General features: G+C 34.0%; 1 protein-coding gene across 5 annotated transcripts in view; it reads right to left on the bottom strand.

Moving 5' to 3' along the window:
• Nucleotides 1-12,272, bottom strand: part of LOC150095263 (regulator of chromosome condensation-like) — a 165,630-nt gene that overhangs the window by 29,172 nt on the left and 124,186 nt on the right. For all 5 annotated transcript variants that reach the window (XR_016550030.1, XM_090409791.1, XM_090409789.1 and 2 more), the window contains exons 7-8: nt 12,034-12,189; nt 789-902 (exon numbers count right to left, since the gene is read on the bottom strand). Coding sequence is in view for 4 of the 5 variants with exons in the window: in XM_090409791.1 (XP_090265917.1) it covers nt 789-902; nt 12,034-12,189 (270 nt within the window). In the remaining variant the exon portion in view is untranslated. The remainder of the gene's footprint in view (nt 1-788; nt 903-12,033; nt 12,190-12,272) is intronic.

Genomic DNA, 12,272 nt, shown 5'->3' with positions numbered 1-12,272 from the left:
GGTGAAAAAAGAGGAGACATTATAGTAGCATAAAAGTTTTTAAAGGGGTTGTATAGGATTGACAATGAAGACTTTATTCAGGTGTTGGGACTAGATTTTTTTCTTGGAGGATGGGTGGAATCAGTTGCCAGAGGTAGTTGTGAACGCTTCATCTGCAAATGAGTTTAAGGAGGGGTATGATAGGAATTGTGTGAAAAATGGATCGCCTGTGACGAGTCTTCCGACTCCATCAAGATAATCATATAATAATAATATTTTCAAAAGCAAATGTTAATCTTAAAATAAGAAAATATTACTTTTGAGATGCTTTCTGTACCATGAAAACAGTTTACAAACATTAGTTTTACACAAAAATTCTACCTAAGAAACTTAAGATCAGAACATCACATAATTGTATGATGTGTAAAAATGTGCCCGCACACATCTGAAGAAGAATGGGCATGTTACAAGGTTAAGTAAGCTACCCCATCAAATGCTTACTGTTCATGTGAAGCATGTGTCACATGAACAGTAAGCATGAACAGTTCTGCTAAAGTTTGGCTTCAATAAACTCTATTTCAAAAATACTTTTGGTTTATGAAACTTCCCACATGCTTTCCATAACAGATATGTTCCAAATGAGCATTGATTACAAAGGTATGTTATCAAAAGACATTTTCAAAGATGAATTTTCCCCAAGTATGAATTGTTTGTTTGCTTAACAATGCATGTGCAATAAAATAAACAGTGTAAAAAAGTTTTCTGTTCAAAAATAAAACATCCCTTCACTGGTAAAATACAAATTATACCTTCTGTGTCCAGTGCTAATGTATGATGCTGTCCTCCACTAATACAACTCCAACTTTTACCATTAAATGAAGGAATTATTTCAGGTGTATATCGTGGATGCTGGTCCTCAAAACCTGAATAAAAAATTCAAATACAAATATATTTAAATCAAATAACAAAACATGAAAATACTGTCTGATATATTAAAAAAAACTTCCTGAGAAATTAATATATAAAACATTATTTCATGCAGTAAACTAAAAATTAAGGTATTTTAGGTAGTGGTTATTATGGTTGTTTAATAATATGCTAACACAACCGAGGCTCAGTAGCGTGCATATTATGTCTGTTAACTGACTACATTCTTTAGTCAGTTTGCTGTGTGTTTCAAAAAGTAAACACTTCAGTTTCTAAGTTGAAAAAATCCTGCCACCTCCATATGACATTGGCACACTTGACCTCAGTTGAAAAGCCTTTATATTTCATTTTAGGTTTCAATGGATAACAATACATATATATCAACAATATTATTCATGATAAACAGCTAGTTACATGGCCAGAGACTAGCAACATAAATTATGGCTTAATATCAACAACAAAATATAAAATAATGCAAGAAAACTAATGTTAAAACTTATTTATATGCAGAATTTTTGCCTAAATTTCATAAGCATCTTCACAGTATGCACACACACACACACACACACACACACACACACACACACACACACACACACACACACACACACACACACACACACACAGGCAATAATTAAATAATAACAGGAAATTCTAAAAAGCACTACGTTAGTACCTCATGTAAGACAACCAAAATGGTCAATATTTTCCTAACTAGAAAAAAAAAATTTAAATAAATAAATAAAATAATAATAATGTGCAAATCTTTGCACATACAGTATATGAAAAGCATACATATTTACATACGTACATACATCTCCCATAAAGGAGACAGACGTAGACCATTGGATCTATTTAAGTTCAAACAATAGATTAAAGTTTCATGCATTTCTATATAAAGAGATTATGTAAAGAATCGACTTTTATGAAGGATTCTTGTCTTGTTCCAGTGAACTCTATGTTTAGTGGAGATAGCATGTTCAGCAACTTCAGACTCATAAAATTCAATATAAGACCTATAGTCTTTATGATGAACAACAGCAGGATTTTCCAGTTTGTCCATAATAAGATAAGCCACAAGAGCAAGGCATCTAGTAGATACCAAGAAAATCAAGAGGTGGAAGCCTATAGGAGATGTGAGAAAGGTGGAGATTTTTCTGATAGAACAAAATTTTGTTCTACAGTTTTAAAATTTTTGCTATGCATTTGGAAATGCCTTGTACATGAAGGATAGGAATGCAAGTTATTTCTTCTGGAGTAGACGAGGCAGAAGGTATAAGAGTTAAATGCTTTTTTGATGAAGAAATCATTAAAACCATTTGATAACTCACATTCCTATATAGAGTACTTTTTAAATCTAATATTTTCTAATATATATATATATATATATATATATATATATTTATTTATTTATTTATTTATTTAAATGTTAAAATTTAAAAGTTAAAAATTTAATACCTATCTCTTAAGCAAGGCATTTCCAAAAGCAAAGTGAAAATTTTAAAACATTTCCACTAAACATTTGTTGTCTTTTGTCCTGTCAGAAAAATCTGCACCTTTCTCACATCTTCTAAGGTTAAGCTTTTGCCTCTTGATTTTTCAGGCATCTACCAGATTCCTTAATCTTCTGCCTTATCATATCATGTACAAACTGGAAGATGTGAGAAAGGTGCAGATTATGTAAAGGATTCTTGTTTAGTTCCATTGAACTAAACAAGAATCCTTTACAAGACAAGAATCTTTCATGTGAAACATTATGCCATTGTCCCGACATAAATAGATCTAGTGGTCTATGTCTATCCCCTTTATCAGAGATAGTACTTTTTGAATCTAATATTTTCTAATATATATATATATATATATATATTTATTTATTTATTTAAAAGTTTTTAATGACTAAAACCGAGGTTTAAATAAAAAAATTTTAATTACACACTACTAGTTTTGTCTAAATCAAAACTTCATTGGGTGTGAGAAAAAACATATAAATACCAGTAAAGGAATTGGATTTTTAAAAACACAGAGTAACATATCCAACTAAAAGGCTAGAGTTTTAAATAGAAGAATGAACTCTTGACTGTATTATTCTGATCATGCATGTGTATAGTCTCGAGAGCACCAATATTGAATGGTGGAGCTGTGAGAGTCTGGTAGGCTGTAGCTTAGGTTGTTATTAATATGGACTGGATTGATAACTATCTCTTTAGATTCTAAAATTCTTCTCTCTAGCTCGTCACAACATTGGTGTATGTTGACAGTCTCATCCTAGAGTATCTGATGTGGAAAACCTTCATTATTTGAGTTTGCTGAAAATAACACATGACTGGATAAGGCACTAGCTCAAGCTCTGTTGTAGGTAATGTCTCTCTGGTGCTCCTCTAAACGGAGTTAAATAGATTTCTCCATTTGTCCAAAGTATGGCTTACCGCAATCACAAAGAATCTTATAAACACCAGGATATTTAAGATTATTGTGTTTAGTTTTAGGACGACTTAAGGTGGAACGAAGTTTAGGAAGGGTTGTGAAGAAAGTCTTGATATCGTATTTCTTCAGAATTTTAGCCAATTTTGGAGATAAAGAACTGATATATGGCAAAGAAATGCTGCCATTAGAAGTAGCGGAGTCTTCATATTGCCATGGACAAGAGTTGAACAGTAATCTGTCTATAGTTTTCTTAGAGTATCCATTAAGTTTAAATGTAACTTGAAGATATTTAAGTTCATTATGAAGTTCCTCTTCGTCGAACAGAACAGATTGTGCTCAGTGACCTAGAGTGGAGATGATACCCAACTTCTGTGGAGGAAAATAGTGTAAGTCAGCATGAAGGTACCTGTCTGTATGTGTCGGTTTTCTGAAAATAGAAAATTTAAGATGTTCAGCTGATTGGGTTATTCTGATACCTAAGAATGCAATAGAGCCATCAATTTCCAATTCAGATGTGAACTTGATATTTGGATGTATATCATTCAAATGTTCTTGAAAGAGTTTGAGGTTATCTAGGCCATGTTCCCAGATAAGGAAAACATTATTGATGCAGCGAAACTATATCTTTGGTTTTAAGGAAGAAGATGAAATTGCTTTATCTTCAAAATTCTCTAGATAAATTTTGGCAAGAACAGGAGACAAAGGATTTCCCATCGCAAGTCCTGAATTTTGTTTGTAAATGAAGTCTTCAAATTTAAAATAACCTGAGTTTACGCAGTGTGACAGTAATGCGAAGATCTTCTTCGAAACTTTGTGAATAAAGTTTCGAAGAAGGACATTAGTGAATAAAGACACCACGTAAAAATTAGTCATAATATCCGAATTAGTGACTCGAAAGTTTTTAAGTTTTGATATAAAGTCTGTTGTATTTTTAATAAAGGAAGCAGATTTTCCAGTAAAAAGATTTTCCAGATTTTCCAGTAAAAACATTTCAGAGAAGATGCAAGAAATTTTGACAGGTTGTAAGTGGGAGAGTTCATATCCTCTACTACAGGTTGAAAAGGAATATTCTCTTTATGAATTTTAGGAAGACCATACAGTCGTGGGATTAGAAGATTAGACTGGAGGGAAAAGTGTACATTTCTAGGTGCAGTAAACCCTTGCCGAACGCGGGGGTTACGTCATTAACACATTGCGCGCATGGCAAAATCGCGTTATCGAGCATTATCGAGAATTAGGAGAACTTTAAAGCACAGGTTTTGCTGTTCTAAGTAATGTTTGACTTCTTTAACGAATGAATTTTCAAACCAGTTATTAAAGAGGGCTTTTGTTACCCAAGCTTTTCTATTCCACTTCCACACAATGGGCAATTGCTCAAAATTTTTTCCCTGCAATGCAAGAGGCGATTTAGATCTTTGCATTTTTTGTGGAAATGCATTTCCACAAAAAATGCAAAGTGAGTCTATCCTTAAAAGCTTTAAAACCTGGGGTAACCTTTTGTGTCTTTGTGATGTAGATTCGTTGTCCCATTCAGTTATAAAATAGGCCCATCTCATCCGCATTCAAAACTTGTTGCGGAAAGTAGCCCCTCTCTTCAATGAATTTCAAAAATTGGGGTTTGAATTTCTCTGCTGCTTCTTTATCTGCAGAGCCAGCTTCTCCCTGAAGCTTTACATTGTGGAAATTAAAACGACACTTGTCTTCACAATATTTTTTGCATTGAAGTCCCCCGTTACAATCGCTGTCTTTTCTATTAGTTTTCAAGCCAACCTTTCCTTGCTTGAAAGTCGATTTTCTCTGATGACTGGCCATCTTTATTTAAAAAGAAAGAAAACAAATCTAAAGCTTTGCTTTGAATAGCAACACCATCCACAACTGAGCCTTTTTCGTTTACTTGATTGTCAATCCAAGCTATTAATATTTTTCCATCTTTTCCAATTGCAGAATTCTTCTTGAAACTTGAGCAACCTTTGCCGAAGTATCGCCTGAAGCTTTGACACTAGACCGAATCTTTTCTTCATTCTCTCGTATTGTTCTTATGCTTGATTCATTTATAGCTAGTTCTCTTACAAGCGATGAAACACGTGTACCATTTTTCAACTTATCTAAAATTTCAATTTTCTGAGATAATGTCAAAACTTTGCTGCTTTATCATCTTCATTTTTCCTCTTAGATGTCATATTGAATTTTTGAAATTAAAAGAAATACAAGTGCAAAAGGAGAAGAGGATAAGCACTAGTAAATACGTGATTACAGCTCTGCTAACGTGAATGAAATGTTTGCAACTCGGCCTGGGTCACTCAGCTAGTGGGCAGCACCAAGCAGGGTTGCCAGCCGGTGCTCTGCAGCATACTGTGTATGAATGAAATTCTAGCGTTGGACAAATTAAATGGAAACAATTAAGATAATGCATATGTGCAAAATCGTGTTCTGCAAATCCGCGCTCAGCAAGGATTTACTGTAATTCTAATTTTGTTCTTAGTAGATTATTGGTCCGGTTGTGTAGTTCTCTGGATGGATCTCTATCAAGAAGTGAATAGGAATCAGAACATAATAATTCAAAGATCTTCTGGCGGTAATCCATTTTGTTCAGGATCACTGTGGCATTACCTTTGTCTGCTGGAAGGATAATAATGTCTTGGTTATTCTTCAGATATTTGAGAACCTGTTGTTCAGAAGGTCGAATGTAATCTGATGGAGATCTAGCACTGTTAATGGCAAAAATAGATTCAATATGGAGTAAATTTGTATCCCAGGTGGGAAGGAGAGAAGCAGCCTTTTCAATCTTTGTAAGAAACAATTCCTTTAGATTTCAGAGATACGACAAAATTCAGCCCTCTTGAGAGAACATTTATTTCAGCGGGTGAGAGGATATGGGAAGATTTATTTATAACCACTTTGTTTTGAATGAGGGATTGTTTGGTAAAAGAGGATTGTTCTTGTTTTCTTTTTAGAAAATTGAATTTTCGAATTAGTTTTTATTTGTTGTCGTTTTGGGACTCTATTATAAAAAGTTAGTCAAATACTAAGGCATGACCGACCCTTCACAAAGCCATATTGACCCTTATACAGTATCATATTTTTATCTACCCATTCTTGAATTCTCCTTTTTACCAATTTTTCTAGTACTTTTACCACCAAGCCTGAGATACTGATTGGTCTATAATTAGTTACTGTATTCTTAGAACCTCCCTTATGCAAAGGAATAATTTTGCCCTCTTTCCACTCCCAATGGAAATCTACCAGAGCTGAGACTTAAATTAAACAGCCTAGTCAAAGGCATTACCAGTTCCCCTGAACATTCTCGCAAAACCTTGCTGATATCTCATCTAATCCTACAGCTGTATTTACACTGAGATTCTGCAATATCCTAAGAACCTCCAATTCATCCACCTCTGTCCCACATTATTGTCTGTCACATAGGTTAAAGCAATAACCTAACTAGGAAGATATATGCTTGCAAAGTTGTGACTCAGTAACTCAACTATTTAATCTGCTTCTGTCACCTCGTGACCATCATCACTCATTAAGTTATAGTATGGAAATACCATGAGTAGACATATTACTTACTATTATAATAATGGAATTAACTCGTGTAAATTATTCTTTATTCGTAGAATTTTCACCTGAGTATCACAGGCATCATCAGTACAGGTACAAAGGCTAATTAAACAATAACTGTTATATTCACAAAGTGCCACCTAAGTAGCTAAGGTTAAATTTCCTAAATTTATTTATTTTTTTAAATAAATTTAGGAAATTTAACCTTAGCTACTTAGGTGGCACTTTGTGAATATAACAGTTATTGTTTAATTAGCCTTTGTACTTGTACTGATGATGCCTGTGATACTCAGGCAAAAATTCTACGAATAAAGAATAATTTACGTGAGTTAATTCCGTTATGATAATAGTAAGTAATCACTCATTAAGGTTAATCTTTCATAGTCATTCTTCCTCTTACTTGCCACATAACAAAAGAACTCTTTGGGATTTCCTTTGGCTTGCTCAGCTAAATTCTTCTCAATAATCTGATTTTGCCTTCCTTGCCCACCTTGTACTGTTCGTGAATTTGCTGGTCACCTTTCTGTTTATATACCCTCCACAGCATTTTCTTCTTCTTCTTCTGTAGCTCATACTTAATGATATTATTCATCCGGTTAACCCTCCTTACCCTAGATACACAATTTAATACTGTTCCTCTAGAAGACCCTTAACTATATCCCATGCACTACTAACATCCTTACTCTGCAGTGTTTTATGCCATGGTACAGATTTAAGCTGTTTCATAAGCATGTCATAATCACATGCCTGTAGTTCCACAAATACTGCTTTCTTAATAGAATATTCCTCATGTTTTACAATCTCCCAAGTCAAGACCACATAGTCTCTTTCATCAATTGGAGGCAACGTTGTCACCTTGGTTATGAATAGCTCTTCTGATCCTATAACCAGTTCCAATACTCTCTCAGCCCTAGTCCTCTCCATCACATGCTGCCTTAAGTAATTATCCCTCAGCAGGTGTATAAATTCTATTTCCTTTCTGCCATGTGATCTTTCTTCCTTACAGTCTATATTTCCATAGTTGAAGTTCCCCATAATAATCACTTGACCTGTACTCATTCTACTAATTTGGCGATGCATGTCTTCCAGATCATCTATGGAACTCCCTGGCCTATAGCAACAAACAACTGTATATTTTGTCTTACTGGTCTTAATCTCATGCCAGACTATCTTCCCTGAAAATACTAAAACTTCACATTCAATCTCTGTAACTACATTATCTACTGTTAGTCAAGGACTCACTAATGCCTATTACTTTTGGCAAGGTTGCACTAACCAATGCCAAAAATTCCTCTCTTGTTCCTGATACTTCTGGCATTAGTACATAGAAACGACAACAACCCTTTAATCCCCCACCCATCTTTACTTTCTGAATTGACTACCCTATTCAATATTTTTGCTTGCAAGACTAAATTCCTCACTTGGTCATTCTCACACTCACTCGTTTCATGGGTGCCTTCACACAAACTCACTTGTTTTCACCCTAATTGCTTACATTTCCTTGAATTTGCATGAACAAAGCTCTCCCCAGATACCTAACACCGAAACCATTCAGATGCAGTCCATCAGCATTGTACAAATCCTTCTTTCTGTCAAAGACAGATCACACAAATCCTACATCATTCCTTTTGCACAATCACTGGCTATAAATGCCCTCCTCCTCAGTTCACCTCTATCATAGAGTGGTAGGAGACTTACAATCTTCACCTTCTCGTTCTTCAGTTTTGCCTCTTCTAACAACTCCTTTACATCCTACCTCATAGAATACTTCTTGCCTCTCAAATCATTGGTATCAAACAAGACAACCATTTCCTTCGACTTAATTTTTTGCATCTGGATGGCATGGCTAATATCAAATTTTTACTCCTGGGAAACACAATTTTGTCATACTTTTGTTTACTTCCCTGATTATTGAATCTCCATACATAATTTTCTCCTTAACTTGTTTTTCTTGTTGGTTCAGTTGGTCTTTTTATTCTTTCGTATCACCTGCTTCTTTCTTTTTTCAGCTGTCCTGCTTAACTCTTGCCACTTCTGCAGTTTTTCAATTTCGTGCTTTGTCCTATGAAGGATGACATTTACACATGCTAGTTCTTTATTGATATCCATTTCATTCCCCTCTATTTCCATGGCTGCACATTCGACATTACTAACATCATTTTCCATCTTATCTTCAGTATTTGTTGTGTTCTCGTCACCTAACAGTTACTCACTTTTAAAACACTTAATACTCTCTCTCTCCGATTTCAATCTCCTTCCACACATTTTTTTGATTTTCTCGACACATACATTGCACTGAATAATATCCTGCAAATTCAAATCACTGGACAACATGGTCTTTGCCGCCATTGTTCGTAGCATTGTTGCCATACCGACAATATCGCAATAAAAATGTTATAATTATACTAAATACTCTAAAAACACAATTTTCTCTATGTTCTATATGATTAATGTTTGAATTCTCATCAGCACACAGCCACTCTCTTTTCCACAAAGATTTCAGTTTGTACTGCTTGGACTACAAATATTGCCATACCCAATTATTGTGAGTAATTCCTTTACCTGTCTCTAAATTTATTAGAACACATACAGCAGCTATTCAACTCCAAACTCAGAGAGAAACCCAAATTTTTCTTTCTCCTCATTTATTCCTTTTACTGCTCTCACCTTTTATGCATTTCCTAAGGTGCACAATATGTAGTCTTCACATGCAATGTTTTTTTTTTAACTTTGTGCACATTCACAGTACTGATGTACTATAGGCTGAAAGACTCGTGCATGCAAAAGGTATAGAGTCGATTAGATACTCATTATAGTAAACTCCTAGGGACCAAACATAGTTTGTTATAGCACAAGGTTCACAGTAAATTTGCAGGAAATTCTGCCCCTGATTCCCATTAAAAAAGGAAATCATAGAAATAAAAAAAATGAAATAGCAGGAAATAAAGCAAAGAAAATGGCAAGAAATTATATACTGATCAAAGAACAGAAAGCATCGACAGAACATTACATAAAGAACACATAATAATAACAACATAAAAAAGTACAAATGCAGACACAATAATGAGAGACATAAGAAAGAAGTAGTATGAAATTATTATTTCATACTACTTTTATTATGAAGATTATGTACAAGTCTGTACCAGTAAAATCAAAAATAACCTCAGCAGTCTATTTTATACTTGGTCCTCTTCAATTACCATGAGTAAGGAGACAGCCTGAGTGAGGAGGAAAAGTGACTGACACAGCTGATGTGATGTCACCTTCCTAATTGCACAGAAACCCAATGAGGGACAAGTGTGATAAATTGATACTATCTCTTAAAACTGTAAATTAAAGAAATATTGCACAATATCAGTTTAAATGGTGAAATATGTTTGAATAACAGCTTACTTTGTGGTTAAAAGATTTTTATCAAAAAAGTAAAAAAATCCTCAATTTCTGATTACAATTTGAGTTTTTGACTGAAATTTTTCATTTTAATGGTACAGTCTAAAATTAAGCTAATTTAAACTAATAAAGTATTTCAAACTTTAAATATTAATTCTGCATTTTCATTTTTATAATTTCATACTCTTCTAGTTCTTTCTTATGTCTTTCATTATTGTTTGCATTTGTACATTTCATGTTGTGTACTTTACATGATTCCTGAATCCTTAATGCTCTGTTGTCAACATGATTTCCCACCACTTCCTTGTTTCTTATCTTGCAATTTTTTTTATGTTTCTCAGAATTTCTTTCTTTCTTACTTCCCCTGACTTTTCTTTCACATCACATGATGCTTTTGTTTTGATTTCCCAAAATTTCTTTGTTGTGTTTCCTGCAATTTGTTTTGTTCTATTTTCTGTTCGTTTGTGTTCTGCTCAATGTTTCATTTTCCATCATTTTCTTCGTCTGCTGATTATGATGTCATCTACTAAGAAATTCAGTTCACTATTATGAAAGCTTTTATTATTTAATTATTATTATTACAGCATCTACACCTTCATGGAGTCCTAAGACATTGTTGGAGACCCAAGCTATCCATGTGCTGTATTGTGCCTCTCTTTCAAACCATTAACAGAAAAGCACTAAAAATGACTCCAGTGACCCATTCCATTCATTCACCACTCTCCAAGAAAAAAATCTAGTTATTGCAACCTTGCTAACCACACTCTTACCCAATTTCCAGGGATGACTTCTTGTCCATACCCCTTCTGGCCAAGTGTGTGAAATGTTTCCTCTGTATTAATCCTATAAAATTCTTTTTAAGGTAACTTAAATGTTTCTATCACATCCCCTCTTTTTCGACTATAACCAAACTTTTGCAACTCCAAAATATTCAATCTATGCTCCTAAGGAGCATTCCACAGACCACTCAACATCTTGTTCACTTGCCTCTGGATCCTCTCAATTATTTCCTCATCCACAAAAAACCCAGGTGACCAGACATGAGAACAGTAATTCAGATGTGGTTGTATCAAAGCTTTCTAAAGATGAATGTTAACTCTTATCTTTGCTTGTTAGTGTGTGTTCTTTGATAACCAAGCAATCCTGTGAACTACCCTGGCTACCTTAGCAATATGCCCTCTAAACCTCAACGTCTATGCCCAAATCTTTGGCTTTTAGAGCAGAGTTCCCTTAATGTGGAAGCTGTAATCCTCTTCAAACTACTATGTCCAAATCTCTGGCTTTATCAATTTCCTGGAGTACAGTTCACTTAATGTGGTACACAGCTTGTAATCTTTTTTTTTTATAACTACACTGTTCCACATTAATTGACATCCACTATATTTTTTGCTCATACTGTCAGCCAATTTAAATCATCCTACAATCTCTCTACATCACCTTAATTAACTATTACCTTACTCAACTGAATATCTCCCTTCAAATTGATGTTTTAAAAGAAACATCAAGTATTTGATGTTTCTTTTATTGTGAATGGTTTTCTCAGGTACAGTGCTTTTTTATTGTGGTTGTATAAGATTATCAGGAACATTCTATACTCAAAAATTTTGTTTTAACTTTAATTTTGATGCTGTATTACCTATACCTCCTTCTAAGATTTAATCTTAATATAAATTACACTCTTGACAAAAAATAAATCAACAAGCAAATATCATATAAAAATTATATCTATTAATAATGAAAATGATCACCTACCAAGCTGATTGTAATTATTTAACCCAAATCCATAAACTGCTCCAGAATCTTTTGCTCTTGCAAAAGTAGCATATGATCCTGTCCAAACATAATCAAACAAGACAGCTTGTCCACGGATTTTCCGAATTTCTACAGGACAAGGGTTCAGCACAAAACCTATAAGAGATAGTGCAACAAGTGATCATGAATAAATTAATAAAAATGGAAATACACAATTACAGTTATAAGGCATGTGGCAT

Source organism: Typopeltis vanoorti, chromosome 20 (assembly GCF_054136105.1).
Source record: "Typopeltis vanoorti isolate ZY-2024b chromosome 20, IOZ_Tvanoo_1.0, whole genome shotgun sequence".
Classification (NCBI taxonomy): Eukaryota; Metazoa; Arthropoda; class Arachnida; order Uropygi; family Thelyphonidae; genus Typopeltis; species Typopeltis vanoorti.
This window is presented reverse-complemented; position numbering and strand designations above follow the sequence as displayed.